Consider the following 27022-nt stretch of genomic DNA (forward strand, 5'->3'; position numbering starts at 1 on the left):
AAAATATCGATATTTGGAAAATTTGTTAACGTCGATTGACGAAATCGGCTACTTTACATTCTCCAATAATAGCGACGTCATTCCACTGAGCGAAGCATGTTCAAATTCGATTTTTGTTTTCGATGATGTTACGTGCGATAAGCAAAATACTATAAGAGAATACTTTTCAATGGGACGCCACTCGAACGTCGACTGCTTCTATCTCTGCCAAACATACGAAAGAATACCAAAACATCTTATACGCGACAACGCAAACCTGCTAATCTTGTTTAAACAGGATGGTACCAACTTAAAACACGTATACAACGATCACGTGAATACTGACATGTCATACGAGGATTTCAGTAAATTATGTCATACTTGTTGGCAACAAAAGTATGGATTTCTAGTGATAGACAAGGATAGTTCGCTTACGAATGGGCGATATAGAAAAGAATTTAACGTGTTTGCGATACCACAAAGCAGTTAGTCGTTGCCCGTATTCTGTTGAGAAGGGTTAAAACGCTCACTCTAGGGAAGTGCTTACTCTGCTGATATGGCTAATAATATTCGCAAACGTGAAAAAATAGCAAAGGAAATTGCGAAAACGAGCGAATCGATCCGCAAAAAACATCGTGCTTTAAAAACCGATCAGATCGGTGACGATATCGCAGTCAAGACTCACTTTAAACCTATTATCGAATCGCTACAAAAGATTGCCGACAACGCGACAATTTTGGTGAAAAACGAGCCTAACACTGACGACGGCGGTGTAAAGATCAAGACGCAGTATGAGGGGGAAACATCGAAAAAGAGAAAACATAAAACTATCAAGCAATATAAAGAGGAAGAGGAGGAGGAGGAGGAGACGGAAGAGGAGGAGATACCGAAAAAGAGAAAAAGATTAAATGCACATTGAAATATTCTGCAAGATATTTCGAAGCCATTAGACGCTTCACTGCCGATAACCTTTACACCGAAAAGCTCACAACCTGTGATACCCAAAACACTCGTAGACGAAAATGTTTTTGAAACCACGCGTAACCCGTCCGAAATACCCTTTCGAAACTGGTTAAAATCATCGAAAGGTCAACAAATGATGTAAAAGAATTTGGGGCCATTAGGACAAGAGTACATGGACGCTCTCCTCGGTGCTGATGAGAAAAAAGAAATTGATAATGTATACGGAGTCTATTTCGGCGAGAATAAAATGCGCATCGGAAACAAGTGATTCGAGATTGACAAAGATGACAATATAATCATAGGCGACACGCGGTACATTGGAATGCCTGGATTGTACAAGTTGATCTTCAAAAAAAGACCTGATTACCAGGAGGATGATTTGCAAAAATACAAGCACATATTATTGGCGACAAACGCGCATAAACGCAATTTTGATGCGCAAGATCGTGTGAAGATTAGCAAGGGGGAAAAGTACAAATATATAATCGCACCGTTGACACGGATTAAATTGGACTACCCAAAATCTGGCAGAGGAATGCCTCGCGCTATGACGCTAACCGACAATAAGGTTGATTACGTGCACTGGAATGACCCCAACGAGTTAGTAAATCGCCTACGATTGCTCGACGCTTCGCGCCAAGCCGGCAACAACGCGCATGACAACGAGAGCCTGTCAATCATCAAGGAACTTCGGGAAGCGGGCATTATTATAAATTAAACAGAGTCTCGACAAACTAATCAGTTCATCTGCGTCACTCGCATCAAAATGCCTATCAATAAATTTGGATTATTCAAACCAAAAAATGATGGAACCGGCACAAGCGGTCCTTGGAATAGATTGGTGAAAAGTTACGTGCATGAAAACGCTCTATGTCGCGTTGTTACGGACTATGACGCAAAATCGCGCAAGATTCGCCGTGTAGCGCAACTTGAGGCTGACACCGATGCCGCCAACAAACTGTATGTGGAATCCTGTATTAAAAGATTGATGACCCAACATCAAGAGTCAGATGAGAAGCTGACTGCGTTAGAGAAGGATGTACGAGCGTTGGAGACTGTGATAAAAGAGCTTTTGCGTGCGCCAAACACTACCTCAGAAACAAACATCTAATAAACGGTTGGCTCAGAAACGTCTATCACACAAACGGCTAGAAGAAATAGTTGTAAACAGTTGTTGAACAGCTACAAAGGATGATCAGCGTACTACTAATCTACAATGAGCAGCGACGGTAGTTATACAACCGCTGATAACGGCAGTCAAAAATCTAGCAGTAAAAAGTCTAGCAGTGAACGGCGTATCGGCTGCTGCAAACGAGGCTACACACAACTCACTAAGGGTTGCGAACAAGGCTACGAACAAGTACTTAAAGGCTGCGAACGGGTCAGAAACGACGTGGGACGAGGCTGCGATCGAGTCAGGAACGATTTTCGAAACTGTCAAGAACGTGAGTGAACGGCTAGCTAACCAGAAAGAACGAGAATCTAACCTAAAAAAACGAGGCAAGAACGCAAAAGAACAAGAACCTAACCCGAAAGAACGAGAATCTAACCTGAAAAAACGAGGCAAGAACGTGAAAGAACGAGAACCTAACCCGAAAGAATGAGAATCTAATCTGAAAAAACGAGGTAAGAACGCGAAAGAACGAGAATCTAATCCGAAAGAACGTGGCAAGAACGCGAAAAAACCAAAATAAATAGTGAAAAGAACAACAAGCAACATAGTTTGGAAAGACGGCAGTTGGTAAACGAGTTGCATGCTCCAGCAAGAAAAAATTTCTCTCGAAGACATGTCATAGTGCGGGGATACGATGATCTGTGGCAAGCCGACATTGTCGAGATGCGTCCGTACTCCCGTTTCAACAGAGGTTACCACTACATATTCACCGTCATCGATGTGTTGAGCAAGTTTGCGTGGGCTGTACCACTCAAGAATAAAGGAGGAAGCGAGACAGCTGACGCAATCGCCAAGATAATTCGAGATAGCAAGAGATGCCCGAAAGACATGCAAACCGATAACGGAAAGGAATTTTACAACGCCGATGCAACGGCTTATAAGAAAACATGACATTAATCACTATTCTACATATTCGGTATTGAAAGCGTCGGTCGTCGAGCGATTTAATCGCACGCTAAAGAACGATATGTGGAAGATGTTTACGCTGAATGGCACTTACAAGTGGATCGACATGCTGCCACGCCTCGTATCGGATTACAACGCACGCAAGCATCGAACGATTGGTATGCGACCTGCCGATGTTACCCCCGCGATTGCTGAAAGACTTTTGGCTACCGTGTACAATCATGTAAAAATCGCGGGTCCGGCAAAGTTCAAGGTAGGTGACCAGGTACGCGTCAGCAAGTACAAACAACTTCTCGAGAAGGGATACACGCCAAATTGGACAACCGAGGTGTTTAAAATTGTAAAAGTGCAGCGTACTTATCCCGTGAGCTATCTACTCGAGGATTATCGCAAGAAATCTATCGCTGGAGCGTTTTACGAGCACGAGCTGCATCGTGCAAATTATCCGAACGTGTATCTCGTGGAAAAAGTACTGCGCAGGAGAGGTGACGAGGTTTACGTGAAATGGTTGGGATTTGACAATTCACACAATTCTTGGATACATAAGGACAATATGATTTAATTCATACAGATTGTATTTATTAATTAATCAAAATAAAAAAGAAAAATATACAATGTGTACAACATATATAAAAATAAATATATGAAGAATTTGAAATATACTAAATTTTTATTTTTAATACATCTTTTCCTTACAATATTTATAAAATATGTGAAATACATATATATTAAATATATTACAACGATATTCGGTAATGTCTCCATGGTAAAGTGTCGGTCGAATCAGGTACGACATACCGCTTGTCATCGTAGGGACTTAGAGCAATTTTCGTCTCGCGGATGGTATACACTTTATGCAATTTCGATCTTATGCAAGATTGTTGTCGTATCATTTCAATCTCGTCATTAAGGCAGCGTGTATAATCGTCAAATGTTATACTACGCGCTACGACGTTACTTTTGACACCTTTTGCTTTTTTAGTGTCTTTTTTACCATCGACCCGCAAAGCATACATTTTTGCTCTAAGGCCGACGAATTCGGTCATTATCGCGCCGTTGTTTTCATCTTTCATCAGACCTGGCACTTTTTTATTCTCAAGCGGTATACCGTACGCATTGTCCACAGCGTAATCGCTTGTATCGAATCGAGCGATATCACGCTTCAAATTTTCATAGACGTTTTCACATTCAATGTGGTATATTAAACTGTCTGTGTCGGTGTACATTACCCGGCATTTGTCACGATAGAGCGGTGACATGTATTCATGATGAAATTCATAAAGACATACTTTCGATATGTCAAGTATGCACATGCCGACATAGATTGGTTTATATAATTTTACTTCGAGTTTTCGTAATTCTATGGCAACCAACTTTTCGGAAAATATGCTTGCACTATGAAAATTTGGTTTCGCGATCATTGCCTCTGCGCCGTATCGTCCGTCCCATTTTGTTAATAATTTTACATTCACATGATTACGCACATTTTCCATCGTTTTGCCAAATACCGCATTATTCATTAATTTATATAAATTTTTTTCAAAATTATTTTTCGCTTGTGTTCTAAACTCTGTATTAAATTCGATATAATTTTTAAGCCATGCTAATTGAGTAAATTGTAGTATACGGTATATTTTTGTAACGCGAAGCCCGTGACACGTGCACTGCTGCAAATTGCGGTAGTGTATCACGTAACGCTTCTTATCGTAAAGCGTTGCGAGGAGCTTTTACTCCCGTTTGCCGGGCGGCTTGTCGCGTGTCGGACAAAACGGTAGATCAATGTGTGCATCATGAAGATGTTGCGGATACTCTAAATCTACTTCGAGGATATAACCTGTAGGTGAATTGAGTACGATAGATGAGATGTCGAAATTCGATACATCGTCGACCCATCGAAAATCGGCATACGGCAATGGTTGACACATTGCCCATCCGTACAAATTATTTACATCTAAGTACATGAGGTAGGATGACGGTTTCGATGGGTCGTACGATTGCATGTACTTGTTATTAGCATGTGCGTATCGACCTAAACATTGACTAAGACCGCCGTGTATACCCCGTTTGATAAACATAACCATATCAATGTCTATTAATAATTCGAATTTTATATTTGTATATTTTAACATGGCGTCCCATGTATATCCCGGAAGAGTATAGTAATACGTAGGGTCAAGCCCATAACTCTTTATGCAACTGTCGCGAAAATTTTCAAATATGTCTGCCAATAACAAGACATCAATTTTTAAATATAAATCACTATATTCGCCTAGCGTTCGAAGGGAGAATCGGTTCCATACGTTCTCGGCGTGCGCATAATCACTCTCGGATATTTTTTCACCGGTTAAAGAACTGTAAAATGATTCGCGCGGTGGTAAACATGCATCTTGCAATTTGTCGATACAGTCTATATATTCATATGGAAAGACGCCTTTCCGTGTCAAAAGATCGAATTTTTTACTAGGTAAATTTTGAAACTGTGATTGTAAAATTTTGAATTTGTCTTTATTCAGAAAAGATGCCAATTTGTCAAGACTAGCACTGAGAAATTTATATGAGTCTATAAAACGTAATTTAATATGATTTTTTTAATTGTTGTCTTGCGTCAATTTAACAGTTTTCGAGAATAAAATGTATTTTTCTTTCGTTATCGGAAGTAATTCGATTCCCCCTTCGAACGCTGTGGCTATGTCCTCGATAATGAAATGCGCGTCGTAACCGGACAGATTATGAAAAACTATCGGAATACAAAAAAATTCTTTATAATTTAAATTGCAATTTGAGTGTGCGGGACCTCTGTACCATCCGGTGAGATAGCAATAATCGCGAACGCGTGCATCGTCTTGTTCAAACGGTTTTTCGCATATATGACAATGCGTTGCGCTGCGAAGTTTTGCCCACTCGTCAGATGTTAAATTTACTATGGGGACGTTTGTACTTAAAATATTTTTTACACGTATTGCTAAATTTTTTAGTTCTTCGGCAAATCATGCCACGCAATCGACACTACGGCGGAAATTATATATAAATAATGAATTGTCGTACAAGCAATGTACATAGTAAGCTAAATACTTGATGGTGTTGATATGTTTTTTCTTCTTCCATTTTTTTCAAAACGCATTCCAAATCGGCGTACACCACGAACGGAAGCCGCTCCTTTCTGTTGTAGTTGTTGAAGCTGAGCCACTTGTCCTTATCGCTCGATAATCGGATAGCGCAGTCATTTAATTTTCCACAGTCTACAGTATGCGTCTGCAACTTGTCTTCCGAATTGAAATAGTGTAAACATCTGTAAAATAAAAAATTATAATTTTAATTAAAATTATTTTTTTAATTTCAGTTTAATAAATATATACGTACCGATCACAGATATATCTTCTACATTTCTTTCTACTTAGTTGCGCACTGACAAGTCGAGATAAATTCTTTATCCAAGCGAAATGTCCAACGCTGTTTTCGTCTTGCACGTACAGCAAATTGACGTGTCTGTTTTTTTTTTCTCTGAAAAACGTAGCGGGACAATGTTGTTCTCGATGCTGTACACATTCACAGAGATGTCGTTTGCAAATTCAAGCTTTTTAATTTGATTTATAGTCACTGGAAACTCAATGTTCTGGAGATTCAGCACTGTTGTGTAATGCGGATAGGAGAATTCTCGACCCGTGTTTCTTTCAGCAGGGTAAAGAGTGGCCACCACTGACCATGCGAAACACGCATTGTCCGCTGATTGCACATTAACCACCGCTCTCGATGCTGTACACATTCACAGAGATGTCGTTTGCAAGTTCAAACTTTTTAATTTGATTTATAGTCACTGGAAACTCAATGTTCTGGAGATTCAGCACTGTTGTGTAATGCGGATAGAAGAATTCTCGACCCGTATTTCTTTCAGCAGGGTAAAGAGTGGCCACCACTGACCATGCGAAACACGCATTGTCCGCTGATTGCACATTAACCACCGCTCTCTTTGTCACAATTTCTCGCGGTAATTTGATACGACATCCTGCACGCATTGGATTGTACTTATTTATATTTACAGTTAAATCTATTATTCGCGACAATGCCCAACCGCTATCGCGTTCCTGAAACTCTTCTAGCAATGCTAACGTGGGCTCGATAACGCGGCGCTCGTACCACTCGCGTAAATCAGACATGCAAAAAAGTTCAAAGTTTCTCGTATTGACGCTTTTATTGGCACGGTTATCACCAGATACGAACTCACCATTGAATATAGTGTTCACCTTCACACTGATGTGTCTCTGTAACATATTTTGCACGTTCTCAATTACAATGTCTTTAACATTTTCTAAAAATTGTCGCGGTTCGATGTAGTCTGTATTAATTACCGCACCGGTCAGTATACGACTCTCGAACGCCGTATCAATTTCGCGCCAAACGAGTCTTTGCACGTTATTGTTGCCGTCGATATTGCCACCGTCACTGTATTCACCACCAATGCACATATATTGTCTCTGCAAGCGTACATTTACACCCTCGAATCGCACTATTGTAGCCACCATAGATTGTCTATATCGGATTGAGAGTCGCGGACGCTTGACACGATTGCATTCTTCAAGCTGTGCGATAAATTCGACGCACTGTTGCAACCATTCTAAAAATTCGCCCAAGGTGGCGACTTGGCGGGACCGCTCCAATAAATTGCGCTAAATATGCTTCGTGTTTTCCATGTTCTTTTCTTTTTAATCACTATTATGCCACTGACGCAAGAAAGTAATCACTAAACTTTTGCACCACTGCATTTAAGCATTCTCAAAATCGTACTATGGCTTGACGCGCTCTCATCCTCCTTATATATATTTCACCTAATTCTGTATCCTTTTTTAGCATTTGGTGTATCCCGAAAAATAGTTTCCCATGCTGTTTTATGTGTGGAGGAGTAAGGCAACCAAACGTTGGCGCCGATGTGTTGTAAAAAAAAAAGGAAGATGTTTCTCTTTCGTTTATGGAAGATTTTCCGCGAGGATACAAAGCTGCCGAACGTCAGCGCTTTTACACTCGTACCGCCTATAAATAACATTTTGACAGTTCGTCGCAACGTTGGCCCTAAAATCTCAATTCCCTTCCATATGTCGAAACAATAAAATGCCCCCCCAAAAAAAGGGTTTTATGAATTTTGGAGTGCCTCTTTTTTAAATTCGGGCAGTCATAAACCCCTGCCCAGCGTGACGTCATCCCCCGCGCCCTCAAGATATTCCCTCGCCCCGCACCCCGCGAACGTTGGCACCAATGTGTTGCAATTAAAAAAATAAGGAAGTTGTTTCTCTCCCGTTTATGGGAGATTTTCCGCGAGGATACAAAGCTGCCGAACGTCAGCGCTTTTACATTTGCACCATTTACAAATAACATTTTGACAGCTCGTTGCAACGTTGGCGCTAAAATTTCAATTCTCTTCCGTATGTCAGAACAATAAAATGCCCCAAAAAAGGGTTTTATGAATTTTGGAGTGCCCCTTTTTTAAATTCGGGCAGTCATAAACCCCTGCTCAGCGTGACGTTATAAACCCCTGTCCAGCGTGACGTCATCCCCCCCACCCTCAAGATATCCCCTCGCCTCGCACCCCGCTCAGAGGTCCTGAGTTAGAACCCGCCTTATATCACTACTACTAAGAGTAAGGAATCGTGGATATAAAAGGCATGTAGATGCGCGATTCCTGGTCAGTTGATTTGATCGGAAGATGACAGTCGAGTCACTGGGCTGCGCAAAATCGCCGCGAAGATTTCATCGTGCGCATGCGGAAGCCGTGTCACGATAATTGACGACTCGGGCGACGCGAGAATTTCGATAACGCGAACAACGAGTCATCGCGCCCGCGATAGTGCGCGTATTGCGAAAATAGACAATCGACATCCGGTTCTGAGACTTACATCTTGTCTATTTCGTCGTGAGTGAGCGACCGTACGTGGAGGTGGTAAAAAGGTGATCCTTTTGCTCGATGACGGAATTTCGCGCGAAGTTTTTTCAATCTCGCCAGGCACCCGTAATAACTTTGAATGTTGTTCATAGATAATGCTCGCAAATGCATCGCCTCCGCGGAATAGTGTTCGAAACGCGGAAACCGCTCAGTAGTGTCCGAACGGCGAAAAACACGGAGTAGTGTTCGAAACGTGTGTACCACTCAGTAGTGTTCGAAGCGTGGTAAATAACATTCCAGAGCGAGCAGTTCACGTGATATGGCTGCCGCATTTCCATTGTCAGCCGTACCAAGCGACGTGACAATCATGTGCACGTGGCGTGTACGCCAGCCTATTGACGCGGGTAAAGAAAATTGTCACCCTGCGAATTTTGTTAAATATTTATAAAGAGAAAATATATCAGTGGTTCTGAATAAACTATTATTACACAAAAAGCGAGAAGTGTCTTGTCCCAGCGATTCTTATTCACATTCAGTCCCGTTCCGTCCTTGAAGCGCACGATCGGGGAGAGGTCGAAACAGAGAGCGGGAGCGGTGGAGGATCGAAGTGGAGGCGTATACCGTACTACGAGGAGATGTCATCACGGGTAGTATCGGCAAGAGGCGCCTGTCATCGCGGTGAGACGGACGCTTCCGGCGCACCGTTTACCTTAATCCGTTAATCTATTATTATGATAATCCATAATAATGGATTATTAAAATTAAATCTCAAAGATGAGATTATTTCATATTTTAACATCTTGGCCGTGACCAAGTATTTGGTGCCTTGTGCACAGATATTTAATTCTAATGAAAAAATTTAGTTTCGTTGGGATAACGCACTGTCTTCCGCGATTGGCTCTTATTGCCTGTCTTACACTTTAAATTTATATTTATATTACAGAGCCGTGTTAAACTCTTAACTTATATACGCTGGCATAAAGACGTTTGTTTATCAACATTATTATACATATAGCAGAGAAAAGTATAGAATCAAAAGGATCTGAATAGCTCAGTTGGAAGAGTAGTCGCCCGGCAAGCGAAAGGTCTGTTGTGCCTCGGGTGAGACACAGAAGGGATGTTGCCGGATTAGGAAGTGGAATTCTGAATCGTCGGGGTTTCTCCGTAGATTTTAGTCTTGTTTAATGTAGAATTCCCTTTCTTTATTCAATATATATATATATATATTGTTACGTCCGCGACCACCCTTCGGGTTATCCCACAGAAATGTCGCGCGCACTCAAACTCTCACACGCCGGAAATGAATACACTCGCGTAGCAAAGCAATGAACTTTAATATAACAAGCTAATATACCGTAGCGATACAATATAATATAACGTGCATTAATCCTAATATAATATGTCCGCCGAACAGCTGTCGGAGGATACGTCCTGACCGCACGACAGACAGTTCAGAAAAACACGCGACGATTAACATAAACAGCTTCTCAGCGACGAGAGAAGATCCTGATAGAAGATCCTGACGATCGTAAAATACAGGGACGTATCGTTAAACAGACGTAACACGGACATAACAATATATATATATATATATTGGTATACAAAACTTAACAAGGACTTCCGTTTCCGGTGCAAACGCGTTAGACACGTAAAGTGTGAGTGTGGATAATTGAAAGGGGTTAGGGAGTATAGAGTGCAAGCGAGAGAGGAGAAGATAGGGCGAGGAGGAAGAGGGAAAAAAGTGAGAGAGGGTGAGAATAGGTTGAGGAGAAAATAGATAGAAGGAGGAAATAGGAAAAAGAGAATTAGGAGGCTGGATGACAGCTCCGGGGCCCACTTCCCCGTTAGAGCTTCGGCTCGTATGTGGTAAGAGATGGCGACCCGGAATTCAAACGCCCGGTGGCATGGCACCGTTAGGAGAAGGGACTGCACGGCGCCTCGGCGCTTCCCTTCCCACCATGCTCTGTGGCCTGACAAGCCTGTCAGGTAGACGGCTTCTGCCGTCCGGGGTTTTCTCCCCCCTCCGTCCTGGGGGGGGCTCGTTTCGGGGTTACCTCTGGGGGGTTGGGGGGTGGGCGTCGGCGGCGGGGGCCGCAGTGGAGGGTGCCGCGCGCGACTACCCGAGGGGTTCTGCCCGGAGGGTTTCCCGAGGAGCTTTGCCCGGAGGGGATCGCGCCGGTGGAGGGGTCAACATGGTCACCCGAGGGGCTTTGCCCGGAGGGTTGTCCCAAGGGGCTTCGCCCGGAGGGGGCCATGTTGATCGGTCCTCGGGACCCGTTCGTGGAACGGCTCCCGAGGACAGGGAGGTGCCTCGGGGTGCTGGTTGGGGGTCTCTAGGCTGGGTAGCCTGGGTCCCCGTCCCAGCGTCTCTGGGGTAGGCCGCACCCAGGCCGCTCGGACGTTTCCGAGGCAGGGCTGGGTCGGCGGAGACGGCCACGCGTAGTCACCCGAGGGGCGTAGCCCGGAGGGTTTTCCCAAGGGGCACTGCCCGGAGGGGACCACGCGAGTCGGCCGCCGAGGCCGCTCGGACATATTCCGAGGCGGGGCTCGACGGCGAGAGAGAGGTCGCAGGGTGCTGGTCGGAGAGCTTGCTCTCGTCCCAGCGTCCCTGCGGCCTGCCATCCTCGGGCCGCTCGGACGTTTCCGAATCCGGGCCGAGGATGGCGGCGAAGGCGCGCCGCGGTTACCCAAAGGGCATAGCCCAGAGGGATTACCCAAGGGGCATAGCCCGGAGGGTGCCGCGGCCGCCCTGCCCCAGGGCCGCTCGGACGTTTCCGAGGCGGGGCCTGGGGCGAGAGTAGATATCCCCGGTCAGTCGGGACCGTTACCCTTTCCGAACCGACCGATCGGGGAGGCGCTTGCCCCTCCTCGAAAGTCTTCGACGAGGGGCGCCCACATATGCTGGTCGCCACGGCGTGTAGGGCAGGGCCGGGGAGCGGCGACCCTGTCCAAAGCGTCCGTGGGGCCTCCCGGGTGGCGCCGCCCGCTGCGGTACCCGCGTTGTCGGAGGCGCGGGACCCCTGAAAGCCCGTGTGGGCGTCAAATCCCACACGGTGTGTGTAAGGGGCTCGGAGTCTGGCCGGGGTGCGGTATCCTCCCGGCCTAAGACATATGTCCCCTCCCCGGGGGAACTTGGGGCCCGGCCTTGGGGTGTGGCCGGTCATGTTTCGGGGCACCCCTTGGCCGGTGGGGGTATACCCTGGGGGACGGAGCCGCAGCGGGAAAGTGGGATTCAATAAGATGAATCAACAAAGCGAACACAATAACCAAAATCAAATGCACGTGGGAAACAGGGACCCACTCATTTCCTGCAAAAATAACGAGCTGGAAATCTCTCCTGCCAAGGAAGATATGAGCCAAATGAAGCTCAAGGAGGTAGTCATTCCCCTACAACGGGTAGACTCAGACACAAGCTTGTTAAGTGGCACGTGGATAGTGTCCGCTGACAACAGGAAGAGGAAGGCAATTAAAAAGCCTACAACTAGAAGGAGGGCGAAGAGATCAAAATCCCGAAACAATTCAACATCGGGAGATAATGACCAAACAAACACCCTCGTAGACAACCTCACAGACAATCTCAGCAATTATAGCTACGACAGTCTGGAGGAAGAAAGGAAGGACATCCCAGCATTTAGGAAGCTGACAAAGGAGCTGGATGCAGAGATATCACTTAAAATAGAAGAAGCACAACCTTCAACCAGTGGTATCCCTGGAATCCCAGACATCCCCGAAAAGAGAGGACAAGGACGCCCGGAAACCACAGGAGGTTATAGAATCCTGAAGGAAAGAAAGGCAAGAGAAGAAGAGGAAAGGGCAAGACAACGCGAGGAGGACAATTATGAACTCTCGCGTTATACCAGATACCCACCCTAAATCCTATAAGGACTATTTAGAAAGGGTTAAGACTAAGACGGAGGAATACAAACACACCCACATAGTAGATCTTGAAGCAATGATCTCAGAAAAGACCATGGGGATATACAAAGTGGCAGTGGGTTCAGGGAATTTAAAAGGCACGCTGATCAAGCACGCGAAAGAATCAGCAGCGGATCTGTGTGCGGCAGCGACTGTACTTGCGCTTAAGGCGCAAAACCCTGAAGCGCAAACGATAGAGGGACAGCTGCACGAACTAAGGCAGCAAATACGAGTTCTAAGAGTGGAAAACGAACAACTCAGAAGAACCGTAAAACAATTAAAAACGCCGAAGAGGCAAACCACATCCTTGCAGAATAATGTAAGCGAGGATGAAGAAACGGACGGAAAGGAAAAACCGCTCAGGGGAAACCAACAGACAGCCAGGTTACCCCAAAAAAGAAGAACGAGGAAATGGACCGCAGAAAACCCACTTCCACTCGAGTGTGGGGAAGTCTCGGGGGCCATGCATGAGATGGCCCCGGAAACTCCACTTCCACAAAGGAGTGGGGGATTCTCACCGATCCAAGGAAGAAGAGAGGAAGATATGGACGTAGTGGAGGAAACACACACATTCATACTTAAGAAGGAGGACTTCCCACCTCTTGGTCTTAATAAAAGTAAAAATAGGAAAAAGTGGGAAACACCAGGGGAACTGGACCTGCCAAAGAGGAGCAAAATACCTGTTGCTCTTGGCTTTAGCCCCAAACCAGTGGAGGACGAAGAAAGCGATGAAAAAAGAAGGCAGGACAGATTCATCGCTATGATAGAGGGAATCGTAGTCAGAGAAATGGACAAACGCCTGGGTTGTCCAATTCCTACATATGGCGAAACACGAAGAGCCAACAAAGAGGAAACGCTTGCGCAAGCAAAACAACAACAACAGCCAAAAGGGCCAGTTAAAGCTAGGCAAGCAGAACCAGTAGAGGAGAAAAAGAAGCCAATGGTAAAAAAGGTGGAGGTCATAAGGAAAGCAGTTAAGATACTGCCAGCAACGACGCTGAACCCGCCCGCTCGACCAACAACAGTGAGAGCCCCAGGACAGACCCTAATAAGAATGGGAAACACCCCCCCAGCTACGAGGGAAAAGAAGGCCAAACCAAAAGCAGCAAACAAGGCGGAGTCACGGGAAGGAACACTGCAAACCAAAACGGCAGACACAGAAAAAGGAGAAACGTGGGCTGTGGTAGCCTCGAAAAAAACAAAGAGGAAGGAAAAGGCAGAAGCCAAAGAGACGCCCAAAAAAGCCGCAACAAATGCAGGCAGGAAAGAGCCTAAGACGGCAGCGGTAACACTGACGTGCCCCACGGGTAAATATGAAGAAATAACCCGAGAGGCGCGTCAGAAAATCGATATACGAAGTATGGGAATCGAGGGCTTCAAAATAAAAAGAGCCATAACGGGGGCCATAAAATACGAAATCTCCGGCAAAGATGGCAAAAAGCTGGCAGACGCTTTTGCCCTCGAACTCAGAAAATCGGTAGGAGGAAAAGAGGGAGTCAAAGTCGAACGACCCACAAAGAGTGCGGAAATACGGATTAGGGGATTAGACGACGCCACGACCCCCCAAGAAATAAGGAAAGTCATCTCAGAAATAGGTGAATGCGAGGAAGAAGGAGTCGAGGTCGGGGACATCAAGAAAACCCCAAGCGGAATTGGCATGGTATGGGCCCGATGTCCGCTAACGGCGGCCAATAAAATAGTGACCGCAACCCAAGTCAGAATCGGATGGGCAATTGTAAGGGTCGAAATGTTAGCAAATAGACCCTTACAATGCTATAAATGCTTAGAAGGGGGACACGTACGGCAGCGATGCCCAAATAAAGAGGACCGCATTGATAGATGTTATCGATGTGGTGAAAGCGGGCACGAAGCCAAAAAGTGCGAGGCGGTTTATAAATGTCCGGTATGCAGCGATAAAGGCCTCCCGTCGAACAACAGAACGGGTGGGAGATCCTGCTTACCGATACAAAAAGGAAGAAAAGGGATACAGCTCAGTAAAATAATAGGAACTCAGGACAGAAAGGAAAAAAGGGACAAGGAAGCCTCACTTCCACTTAAAAGTGGGGAGGCCTCCACGTCCCAAAGAGGAAAGAAAGGAAACGAAAGTAAAGGAACTTTGCTTCCACTCAAGAGTGGGGAAGTCCCAATACTTCCATACAAGGAAAGAGAAGAAGTGGACATGCAAAAAGGGGGAAAAGGAGAAGAAGAACCCCCTAAGGAGCAGAGGGTATTAAGGACAAGAAAGCAGGAGGAAAAATTACCAGAAGGAGTGGGTAAGAGAAGACGAATTAGGAAGGAAATGCCGGAAAGAGAGGATTCAACATCCGGCATGGAAACAGAAAAGGAGAACGCGGAGGGTGACGTTGCCAACTCAAAATGGTTAACGTAATTCAAACTAATCTGAATCACGCAAAGAATGCGCAGGCCTTACTCCAACAAACGTTAGCGGAGAGAGACTGCGGTCTTGGAATTGTGGCTGAGCCATACAATGTACCAAGCAATCCAAACTGGGTCAAGAGCTTGGATGGCACAGCTGCAATAATAAGAAGGCACATGGCGACGTCACCACCGCTACAGTTGGAGAAAGCGGGAAGAGGCTTCGTCGTGGCTTCCTGGGGGTCCACCATAATAATCAGCGTATACCTTTCACCCAACCTTGGATATAAGGAATATGTGAAGAAGTTGCACATACTGGAACGGCAAACACAGAGACATCATCCTCGTCCGGTCATTGTGGCGGGGGATTTCAACGCCAAACACAAGGCTTGGGGTTCCCCGCGCACGGACCGGCGGGGGGACAGGGTCATGAGGTGGGCGGCGGACAGCGGCCTCATACTGATAAATGAGGGAAGAAAACAGACGTGTGTCAGGATGCGGGGCGGATCCATAATAGATCTTACATGGACAACCCGCCCCGCAACGAGAATGACAAGAGGATGGAAAGTGATGACAGAAGTGGAAACCCTAAGCGACCACAAATACATCACTTTCAATGTCACCGCTATCCCAAGAGAGGTCGTTGAACGCCGCAAACTTCAGGAGAGCCGTACCAAAAGGTGGACCCTCAGGAAGATAAACGAGGAGAACTTCATGACGACCATCAACAACGAATTGATGGCCAGGGAAAACAAAGACAGGAGCTTGGCAGAGCAGGTGGAATGGCTACAGGAGACAATGACAAAGGCGTCAGACGCATCAATGCCAAGAGTCAAGCACCGGTCTTCTAGGAAGGCATACTGGTGGTCGGAGGCCATCGCGGAGTTACGGAAAGCCTCCGACCACGCCAGGAGACAAGCACTTCGTATGAGGAAGCCTGCGCTAATCAGAACGCCCGAGTACGAAGAAAAGTGAAGTGTCTATAGAGAAGCGAGAGACACTCTACAAATTGCTATAAGGAGGGCCAAGTCCGAGACGTGGCAAGAGTTACTTGCCACGCTAAACGACGACCCATGAAGGCGCCCCTACAGGATGGTATTAAACAAGCTTAAAGGGGGGGCGTCCCCACTAACGGAAACGTTGGACCCTCGCCTGGTCGGCGAGATAATAGACACCCTGTTCCCGGTACGGGAATTAGACGAGGAGCCCATCCCACGAGTTGAGCGGGAGTGGGACGAAGATGAGACGAGGGTCACAGCGGGCGAGCTGAGAAATGCCATCCGGAAAATAAAAAAGGGCAAAGCCCCAGGACCGGATGGTCATTCACGGCAGGACATGGACAATGGCACATACGGACTTGGCTGACCTAATGGCACAGATGTACTCGGGCTGTCTGATGGAAGGAATATTCCCCCAGGAATGGAAGGAAGCACACGTTGTGCTCCTTCCCAAAGAGGGCAGACCACCAACGTCACCATCAGCGTACAGGCCGATCTGTCTACTAGACAAGGCGGGGAAAATCCTTGAGAGGATAATTGCAGACCGCCTCGTTCATCATTTGTCCCGGGAGGGTCCCGATCTACACCAAGATCAATACGGCTTCCGCGCCGGGCGTTCAACGGTGGATGCTATACTCCGGGTGCGCTCGGTCGCGGAGGCCGCCAGGGGGGAGGGCGGGGTGTTACTGGCTGTGTCATTGGACATATCCAATGCCTTTAACACCCTGCCCTGGCGCCAGGTGGGGGAGGCCTTACGGTACCATAGGGTACCTACCTACCTGGTGGCCATAATGAGGGATTACTTCCGGGACAGAAGACTGACTTATGTGGACAGAGAGGCTAATAAGAAGGAAAGGAGGGTATCATGCGGGGTTCCGCAGGGGTCGGTGTTGGGGCCCCTGATGTGGAACCTCGCATACGATAGTATCCTCCGGTCTGCCCTCCCCCCCGACTGTAGCACGATCTGCTATGCAGACGATACGCTCGTGATGGTCGGGGGGAGTAACTGGGAGGAATGCATAGCGCGGGCCAACATAGCGGTGGCAAAAGTCACCAGGGCCATAAAGGCCCTGGGACTCAGGGTGGCGCCCCACAAAACAGAAGCAGTATTCTTCCATAACAGAAGACACGGGGCGCCACCCAGAAGTAGGATATGGGTGGAGAACGCCTCCATTAAGGTGGGGACCCACATAAAATACTTGGGTCTCTACCTGGACAGCCGGTGGACCTTCGGCGAACACTTTCGTCGGTTGGTCCCGAGAGTAGAGAGGGCGGCCATGTCTCTGTGCCGCCTTCTCCCAAACCTGAGTGGACCGGACGAGGGTGTTCGTCGTTTATACGCGGGTACGGTGCACTCCATGCTTATGTACGGTGCCCCTGTATGGGTGGAGAAGTTGTGCACCACTCGCAAAATAAGAGACTCGGTAAACCGAGTCCAGAGGCGAGTGGCGGGCAGAGTTTGCAGGGGTTACCGTACGGTAAGCGGAGTCGCCGTGGGGGTCCTCTCTGGAGTGCCCCCAGCTGATCTGTTGGCTCGCATGTACGCCGAAGTGTACCGGCGTATATGCGGGCTAAGGGCGGCGGGAGAGGTCGTCACGGACCGTACCCGCGAGATATTGCGGGTCCACTATAAACGAGTCCTCATCGAAAGATGGAAGGGCAGACTCCAAGATACGAGTCTGCCTGGAAGGAGGACCGTTGAGGCTGTCCTGCCCTGCCTGGACGAATGGTTAGGCAGGGCACATGGAGGCGTTACGTACAGAATGACCCAGGTGCTCACCGGACACGGCTGTTTCGGTGAGTACCTGGGCCGAATAAGGAAGGAGAAAAAAGGCAAATGCCACCACTGCAGTCACCCAAAGAATGACGCTCAGCACACGCTTGCGGACTGTCCCGCATGGGTGGGCGAAAGGGCCGACCTGGTGGCTGCAGTGGGGCGGGACCTAAACCTGAGAATGGTAGTGTCGACGATAGTGGGGTCCAAGGACAGGTGGAAGGCGTTCTCCTCCTTTTGTGAAACGGTGCTTTCACAGAAGGAGGAGGCGGAGAGGGAAAGGGAGAGGGCCGGGAGAAACAACTCCCGGTCCTCGGAGGATAAAGTGGAGGAGTCGGAAGATGGAGGCGGGCCTTCTCCTTCCCCGGCATCGGCGGGCCTGCTCGTTTGTGGTGCCGGGGATCGGGGGGGGGGGCGCCCCCGGCGGAGGAGAGGAGGAGGGAGATACGGAGGGGGGAGGTGTGCCCCCTCCCCCGCTGCCGACGGGCGTGCCCGTCGGCGGTGGTGGGGGTCGGGGAGGGGGTACAACCTCCGAAGAAAAAAAGTGGAAGCGGAGGGCGGGGCTGGGCTTTCCCTTTCCGCGCCGTCGACGAGCTTGCTCGTTTGTGGCGGTGCGGATCGGGGGGGTTCACCCCCAACAACATACCTGCGTTGAACTTCGACGCAGGATGAGATTCCCGGGGGGGGGCCGGGGACAATTAGGTCCCTAATGCCCCCCCCTGGAGCCTCACGAGAGCCGGGCGTGCGGGCGTGACCCCCACTCTGGGGGGGGCTCCTGCGCGTCCGGCAGGGTAAACCTCCTCGGCTGCGGCCGATTCCCAACTCCCAAGGGAGCGGAGGGAGTCGCAGCCGGGGGGGCCGAGGGGGGGCCACGTGTCCCCGCCGGGCAGGCTCCGCCTGTCCGGTCGGGGCGCCTGGGTCTCCCTCTGTGAGGACGTGACGTGTGGGGTCCTCTCACCGGGAGCCACGAGGCACCGGTGGGAGGGCAACGCCGTCCACGGAGGGGGTTTCTCTCCTTCAGAGAGGGACCCCCGGGCGAGGGCTTCCAGGGTGAATGCCGAATCCCCACTCCCTTCGGGAGGGGGAGGGAGCACCACTCTGGAGGCGGGGGGTGGCGGCTCAAACGGGACACTCGAGCCGTAACCCCGCCCCCAAACTCTTTGGGAGAGCGCGACGTGGGGTTGATACCGCCCTGCGTCGCAACCGCGAGGACTCCGCACGATGTAATTCGCGGGGGGTGTCGCGGAAGGCGACACTCTCCCAAGGAGGGATAAGGCGGGGGGGCGGCAAGACGGCATGGGATCCCAGCATCCTCGCCGTCCCCCACAAACGCCCGAGAAGGTATCCGCAGTGGGTTTAGTGAGGTATGTCTTGAGCCCCCTGACCGATCTATTCGTGGATCGGCCAAGGGGAGCAAGAAGTCCCACATAACCATCCGCTCTCTTCCCGGAGAGCGGTGGTATTCATGAGGATTTCCACTGCGTAAAAAAAAAAAAAAAAAAAAAGGCTGGATGACAGCTGATTGTAGACAGGAAATACAGAAAGTATAGAGAGAAAACAGGGTAAGGAGAGAAAAGAGAGCAGGCGCTAGAAAATAGCTAGAGAATACAAAAAGTAAGAGACAAGGAATAAGGAAAACATAGAAGGGTAAATAGGTAAATAAAAAGGAAAGCAAGGGAAAAAGAGAATATAGAGAGGAAAGTAGGTAGAAAAAGAACATAAGGGCTTAGAAAGCAGGATGAACGGAAAGAAGGAAGGAATTAAGGGAAAGGAAAGAAGTGGCAGCTTGGGAAACATAGAGGAATTATTGAAAAGGGAAAAAAGGGAGTTAGAGAAAAAGAATGGAGAGGAGGGAGCAGAAATCTTTAAGAGAAGCAGTAAAATAACAAGATCACCAGAGAGAGAAGGCAAGGAGAGAGAGAAAGGAGAAATTAAAAAAATATTACAAGAGTTGTGGCAGGAGATAAGGGAGAGGCTCTCAAAGGACGTCGGTCCATGCGCCATCCCCACCTCCACGCGGTGAGAGCTGGAAACGTCGAGGTACCCCCTCGGCGGCTAACGGGGCAATGGTTTCGGGCAGAGTGTGTGTACCGACACACATCTCTGGGCATCGGCGGGGTTTTTCGGCTCCTCTCACGAGTGTCACGGTCACGCTCGAACGCCGGGTGAACGCCCAGGCTTGTAGGGCGGGGACAATTGTCCTTAAGCCGTGGCCAGAGGAGCTGGGGACTCTAAAGGTGCTTCGCGGCGCACTAGGCGCGAATCCGAGGGAGCTTTTCCCTTCGGATTAGCCGTCCATAGGAGAAGAGACCCATAGCTTGGCTCAAGTCCCAAATCGTATGGAGACACGGCACGGGTGCCTCACTTGTGGGGCACTCACGGGGGGGCGGTGGCTTGGGGGGAGACGGCTTAGCTCCGGCGAGCCTCCTGGGAACGACCGTCTCCCCGGTAGTAGATTACATCCCCAAGATGGGGGATGCTCGGGTAGGTGCAGTTCCCACTGTGGGACTTGGGCGGCGGTGATGTACCGGTGGGCTTAGCCGTGCCGGGGTGATCCGCCGCTCTTGTCAAATGAATCGCCTGGGGTTTGCCCGCGTGACCATCTTCTCACTCACCCAAGGGGTGTGGGAGGAGATGGTCGTAAGGATTGTACTTGATCCTCCGGAACTTCGCAAGTACATTTACCTCGAGCCATTTACTTCGAGACACGGATGCCCACCGGGGCGCGGTGATGTCAAGTGACGGGACATGATCCCAGAGGCTGACATCGCCAGCAACAGGGGTCCGCCTTCCCCCTCGTATAAAAACGCGGAGGCGGGGACACGGGCAGGGATGATGATGGTTACTCGAAATTACTCGAGTGATCAGACATCATACAAACAGGGGTCTACCTTCCCCCTCGTATAAAAACGCGGAGGTAGCCGGGACGGAAGTGTTTCTGTTTCGTAAACACTTCCGGGGCTGCGATCAGCCGACAGCGCAAGGGTCCGCCTCCCCCTGAAAAATCGGAGAGCGGCTAGGGAACAGATCGCGTGCCTCTGCCGTGAGGATCGGGTAGGAGTCCCTGGTGCTTCACAACAGGGAAAAGGGTTGTGTTTCACCCTTCGGAAATTCGGAAACACTTTAGCATTTCGAGTCACGGATGCCCAGCGGGGCGCGGTGATATCAGGCGAAGGGACAATGTCCTGGAGCCTGACATTGCCAGCAACAGGGGTCCACCTTCCCCCTCGTATAAAAACTCGGAGGTGGGGACACGGGCAGGGATGATGATGGTTGCTCGACTAACATCGAGTGATCAGACATCATACGCACAGGGGTATGCCTTCCCCCTCGTATAAAAACGCGGAGGTACACGGGCCGGGGGTGTTATCGGCATGGAAACATCCTCGGGGCTACTCGTAGTCGACAGCACGGGGGTCCGCCTCCCCCTGAAAAACCGGAGAGCGGCTAGGGAACGTAGATCGCGCGCCTCCACCGGGAAGTTCGGGTAGATTCCCCTGGTGCTTAGGCAACAGGGGTAAGAGGGGTTATGCTTCACCCTTCGGAAAAAACGGAAGCACCCGGGGTACATCGAGTCACGGATGCCCAACGGGGCGCGGGGATGTCAAGCGAAGGGACAAAGTCCTGGAGCCTGACATCGCCAGCAACAGGGGTCCGCCTTCCCCCTCGTATAAAAATTCGGAGGCGGGGACACGGGCAGGGATGATGGTGGCTTCTCGAGCATGCTCGAGAGGTCAGACATCATACAAACAGGGGTCCGCCTTTACCCCTCGTATAAAAACGCGTAAGGCGGCCGGTGCCGGGATGTATTCTGCATGGAAACATCCTGGTGAGACATGACATGGTCTGAACGGGGAAAGGCACGTACTCCTGAGGATTCGAGCCTGCGTACGCTGGGTGGTGTGAGGCAAGTCGCATCAACCCTTAAGGCAAGCGCGGGGTCTGAGCCCTCTATTCTGCTGGGGAGCTTCACTCTTAAGGGAAAAGTAAAAAGGGCTATGCCCACAAGGAGGAGGAGCCCCGCAGGAGGGGCTCCATATTTTCCTGGGGGATCCGCGGGAATGGCGGCCTTGACTCAACACAGACGTCTGCCTAGTGGAAGATCGTTTACTCCACTATAAATAACCGGTAAACGACACGCGAGGGAAAGAGGGAAATCTGGGAAAGAAACTCAGATATCCCTCTGACGGGATGGGAACCCTAGCAGAGGGAGAACCAAAGGGGGGCCTTCAAGTCTATCTTGTCGTATCCCCCCCGTGGACCGCCACCTTGTCGTGGTGGGGGGGCTCACCCTTTGCAAGGGAATAGCCTTGCGAGGGGTGCCAAGAGCGGTCTGTACCTTTCGAGGTACACTGCCCCCGGTCTCGGGGGCACGCCCTCCGTCTCTGGGAGCTCTCTTCGGGCGGTGGAAGAATTCCACCCCCCGGAGAGACGGGGCCCACTTCCCCGTTAGAGCTTCGGCTCGTATGTGGTAAGGGATGGCGACCCGGAATTCAAACGCCCGGTGGCATGGCACCGTTAGGAGAAGGTACTGCACGGCGCTTCGGCGCTTCCCTTCCCACCATGCTCTGTGGCCTGACACGCCTGTCAGGTAGGCGGCTTCCGCCGCCCGGGGTTTTACCCTCCCCTCCGTCATGGGGGGGGCCTGCTTTGGGGTTATACCTAGGGGGGTGGGATCGGCGGGGGCCGCATCGGAGGTGCCGCGCGCGACTACCCGAGGGGCTCTGCCCGGAGGGTTTCCCGAGGGGCTTTGCCCGGAGGGGGTCGCGCCGGCGGAGGGGTCAACATGGTCACCCGAAGGGCTTTGCCCGGAGGGTTGTCCCAAGGGGCTTTGCCCGGAGGGGGCCATGTTGATTGATCCTCGGGGCCCGTTTGTGGAACGGTCCCGAGGACAGGGAGGTGCCTCAGGGTGCTGGTTGGGAGTCTCCAGGCTGGGTAGCCTGGGTCCCCGTCCCAGCGTCCCTGGGGTAGGCCGCACCCAGGCCGCTCGGACGTATTCCGAGGCAGGGCTGGGTCGGCGCAGACGGCCACGCGTGGTCACCCGAGGGGCATAGCCAGGAGGGTTTACCCAAGGGGCACTGCCCGGAGGGGACCACGCGGGTCGGCCGTCGAGGCCGCTCGGACATATTCCGGAGCGGGGCACGACAGCGAGAGGAAGATCGCGGGATGCTGGTCGGAGAGCTTGCTCTCGTCCCAGTGTCCCTGCGACCTGCCATCCTCGGGCCGCTCGGACGTTTCCGGATCCGGGCCGAGGATGGCGGCGAAGGCGCGCCGCGGTTACCCAAGGGGCATAGCCCGGAGGGGTTACCCAAGGGGCATAGCCCGGAGGGTGCCGCGGCCGCCCTGCCCCATGGCGAGAGTAGATATCCCCGGTCGGTCGGGACCGTTACCCTTTCCGAACCGGCCGATCGGGGTGGCGCTTGCCCCTCGTCGAAAGCCTTCGACGAGGGGCGCCCACATATGCTGGTCGCCACGGCGTGTAGGGCAGGGCCGGGGAGCGGCGACCCTGTCCAAAGCGTCCGTGGGGTCCCCCCGGGTGGCGCCGCCCGTCACGGTGCCCACGTTGTCGGAGGCGCGGGACCACTGAAAGCCCGTGTGGGCGTCAAATCCCACACGGGTGTGTAAGGGGCTCGGGGTCAGGCCGGGGTGCGGTATCCCCCCGGCCAATGACGTACGTCCCCTTCCCGGGGGAACTCGGGGCCCGGCCTTGGAGTGTGGCCGGTCATGTTTCGGGGCACCCCTTGGTCGGTGGGGGTATACCCTGGGGGACAGGAGCCGTGACGGGAGAGTGAGATCAAACAAGAATGGAGACTAAAAATAAACAAACACATATAAAGGAGGGCAACAAGATAGAATCCTCATTTGAGGGACGATCTACGCGGGCCAGAGTCAGCACGGCCAAGATCATGGCGGCCTTGAGGGAAACCTCAGACAAGCAGGATTCTCCTGAAATGGCGAGGGAACTTACCATAAGGCTGGCGAGATGCGACTCACAAACGAGCATCACGACATCTGATGGCTCGTGTGGAGACACAGGAATGAGAAGAGGAATGGCTGACTCACATGCCACCGGATCTGCGTTCAGATCGAGAAGCCCCTCAAGGACGAGGAGGGCCGCCAGAACACGGGTAGGAGAGGGGACACCGTCCGAGTACAGCCTTGATGCTGACCTGGATGGAGGCAGCGTGAATACGGAGCGGGCGGAATTACCATGCGCCAAATCAACAGGTATGTAGACCAATACATAGACCTGGAGATAGAGAGACAGGGAGGGATATTGCAACCACAAATACTGGAGGGACTGCAGCAGCTACAAGAGCAGGGAGAACATCAAGAGGAGGAGGATGCGATCCCAACTATTGAGGAGAAGAAAAGACCGGACCGACCTGTAACCACAGAAGGGTTTGAGATCTTAAAAGCAAAGAAGGCCAAAGAGGCAGAGGAAAAGGAACTCCAAAAAGAAAAGGAGATCCTAGACCCAATTATCAAGCCGGCGCTGGGGAAGTCCTACAAGGTCTTTCTTAATAGCATTAAAGACAAGGAGGTACTATATAGAGAGGCCCCGATCGCGGACCTCGAGGCAATGATATCGGAGAAATGCACGGACATATACAAGGTCTCCGTGCAAACCGGAAACTTGAAGGGAACCTTCACCAAAGCAGCGAAGGAGGCCGCGGCCGACATGTGTGCCGCGGCCACAGTGCTCGCCCTAAAAGCACAAAATCCACGGGAAACAAGTGTGGAAGACCAGATGTCAGAGATGAGGCATCAAATGCACCTTCTCAGATCGGAAAATGCAGAACTCCGCAAAATGGTGGAGAAACTTAGGAGGCAAAATAAGAACAAGAACCAAAAACCGCTCGAGGAGAGACGAGACGCCTCTCTCGCCCGGGAAAAAGGGAAGAGGACGGAGGAATGGGTGAGGGAAAGCTCGCCTCTACCAGAGGATGGGGGAACCTCGGACATCGATACGATCCTGATGTCCGAGATTCCACTTCCACCCAAAGATAGGGAGCCCTCCAAAAACAGGGAAAAAGGAACTACTGGAAAGACACATCCACCCAAGGGTGGGGTCTCCCCAGATGTCCCCAAGGAGGAGTATATGGAGTGGAAATCGGAGATATTTGGGAAGGAAGAGTTCCCTCTTCTGGGAAAAAAGAAGAAGGGACATAGATCAGATCCACTCCCTCCCCCCCCCCCAACGAAGAGGGAAGATAGTGGACATTACGGAGCAAAATGATGAGGAAGGAAAAGAGGAGCGATACAAAAAAGAAGCCCTTATATCAATGGTGGAGGGAGTATGTGAACGTATAATGGACAGAAGACTGGGAAATCCTGTTCCCAGCTTCGCCCAGAAGAAAGAGGCCGAGAAGAAGGCAAGGACGGAAATCGGAAGCAACAAGATAAACACGCCAACCCCAAGGAAAGAACAAACAGGGGCAAAATCAAGAAAAAGAAATACTCCGACATCAACGACCCTAAATTCACCGGCGAGACCTGGGATGCCTAGGATAAAAGCCATCGAGAAGATATCGCTGAAACTCCCCATACAAAGGGAAACAACAGGGGAAAGGAGGGAAAAGGGAAGCGCAGTCCCCCACAAAAAGACCGCTCCGCAGCAGACACAACAAACCGAAGCGTGGACAACAGTTGTGTCCCGAAAAGCTGCGAAGAAGGAAAGTGATAAGGAAGGAAGAGGGGGGCCGCAACAGCAGCAGCAGCAGTAAAGACCCCCCCTCCTACTGCACCCCAAAAGAAAAGGAAGATGGAACCCTCCAAGAAGAAGAGGAAAGAGCCAAGGACGGCAGCGATAACTATAACATGCCCCCCTGGAGAGTACGAAGCGACCATGGCGGAGGCACGTCAAAAGATGGAGAGCCTCGAAAGCCTTGGTATCAAGGGGGGCATAAAGATTAGAAGAGCCGTCACCGGGGCGCTAATCTATGAGATCCCCGGAGAAACCGGCAACGAGCTGGCAGACAAAATGACCCTCAGGCTAAAGCAGGCCCTAGCTGGGAAAGAGGGCGTAAGGATACAGCGCCCCTCCAAAACAGCGGAGCTCAGACTGAGGGGCCTAGATGAGGCAGTTACCCCCTTGGAGATCAGAGAGGTAATCTCCAAGGACGGAAACTGCCAAGAGGAGGAAGTCTCTGTAGGAGAGATAGAGAGGACACCTAGCGGCATAAAAATGGTCTGGGTCCGGTGCCCTCTAAGAACGGCAAATATCATCGCCAAAAAAGCCCAGATCAAAATAGGCTGGGCGATGGTGAGAGCCGAAATACTGGACAACCGCCCCCTCCAGTGCTATAAATGCCTGGAGAGAGGCCACGTAAGGGCAAGGTGCCCGAACAAAGAGGACCGCAGCGGTAAATGTTACCGTTGCGGAGAAAACGGACATAGGGCCAGCACATGTGAGGCCCCGGTCCACTGCGCGGTGTGCGCGGACAAGAACCTCCCCGCCAATCACAGAATCGGGGGGAAGTCCTGCACACCAGTGCAAAAGGGGAAAAGGGGCATCCCGCTAACAAAAGTGGTGGGAACCCCTGAAAGATCCGGAGTAACAAGGATGGAGGTAGAGCCCCTGAAAAGTGTCTCTCCCCTCCAAACTACCCGGGAGAGACTCAAGGAGCAAAGGCTCCCCAAACTGGGGGCCCATCATTGTAATAGGAGTATATCTCCCGCCGAGTCTACAAAATAGGAAATTCGGCGGGAGATTAAGGATCCTGGAGAGGAAAATCGCCAAGCATCACCCCAAGCCGATAATGGTCGCGGGGCACTTCAACGCCAAGTCAACAGCATGGGGTTCCCCGCGCACCGACTGGCGGGGTAATGAGGTGGAGGAGTGGGCGGCGCAATGCGGCCTCACGCTCCTCAATGAGGGGAGCGTAAATACGTGCGTGCGGAGGCAGGGCGGGTCAATTGTGGACCTCACATGGATGACCCGCCCTGCGGCAAAGATGGCACGGAGCTGAAGAGTGGCGGCGGAGGTCGAAACGTTGTCCGACCATAGATACATAGAGATCTCCGTCGCCATGATCCCAAAGGAGGTCGCAGAGCGTCGCCGA

At 50.6% G+C, this 27022-nt stretch overlaps 4 protein-coding genes across 4 annotated transcripts; 2 read left to right on the top strand and 2 right to left on the bottom strand.

The window, feature by feature from the left end:
- Positions 1-3092: 3092 nt before the first annotated feature.
- LOC146724111 (uncharacterized) lies at positions 3093-3584 on the top strand. Its single transcript, XM_085480426.1, has 2 exons — positions 3093-3287; positions 3375-3584. The coding sequence occupies exons 1-2, from the start codon at positions 3093-3095 to the stop codon at positions 3582-3584; spliced, it is 405 nt and encodes a 134-aa protein (XP_085336552.1).
- Positions 3585-3759: 175 nt separating this feature from the next.
- LOC146724112 (uncharacterized) lies at positions 3760-4335 on the bottom strand. Its single transcript, XM_085480431.1, has one exon. The coding sequence runs from the start codon at positions 4333-4335 to the stop codon at positions 3760-3762; it is 576 nt and encodes a 191-aa protein (XP_085336557.1).
- A 2421-nt stretch (positions 4336-6756) lies between these two features.
- Positions 6757-7542, bottom strand: LOC146724113 (uncharacterized). The gene has a single exon (XM_085480427.1). The coding sequence runs from the start codon at positions 7540-7542 to the stop codon at positions 6757-6759; it is 786 nt and encodes a 261-aa protein (XP_085336553.1).
- Positions 7543-15362: 7820 nt separating this feature from the next.
- LOC146724114 (uncharacterized) lies at positions 15363-16160 on the top strand. The gene has a single exon (XM_085480428.1). It carries the CDS (start codon positions 15363-15365, stop codon positions 16158-16160), a length of 798 nt encoding a protein of 265 aa, XP_085336554.1.
- Positions 16161-27022: the final 10862 nt, after the last annotated feature.

This window comes from Nylanderia fulva, unplaced genomic scaffold, assembly GCF_048542155.1.
Source record: "Nylanderia fulva isolate GAGA-0341 unplaced genomic scaffold, ASM4854215v1 Scaffold149, whole genome shotgun sequence".
NCBI lineage: Eukaryota > Metazoa > Arthropoda > Insecta > Hymenoptera > Formicidae > Nylanderia > Nylanderia fulva.

What these genes read in the sequence shown, in the direction of transcription:
- LOC146724111 (XM_085480426.1), top strand. Translation starts at nt 3,093, where the DNA reads ATGTTTACGCTGAATGGCACTTACAAGTGGATCGACATGCTGCCACGC. An exon ending in AGTTCAAGGTAGGTGACCAG is followed by an intron (nt 3,288 to 3,374) that starts GTACGCGTCAGC and finishes GTAAAAGTGCAG; the next exon opens with CGTACTTATCCCGTGAGCTA.
- LOC146724112 (XM_085480431.1), bottom strand. Translation starts at nt 4,335, where the DNA reads ATGTGCATACTTGACATATCGAAAGTATGTCTTTATGAATTTCATCAT.
- LOC146724113 (XM_085480427.1), bottom strand. Translation starts at nt 7,542, where the DNA reads ATGGTGGCTACAATAGTGCGATTCGAGGGTGTAAATGTACGCTTGCAG.
- LOC146724114 (XM_085480428.1), top strand. Translation starts at nt 15,363, where the DNA reads ATGGCGACGTCACCACCGCTACAGTTGGAGAAAGCGGGAAGAGGCTTC.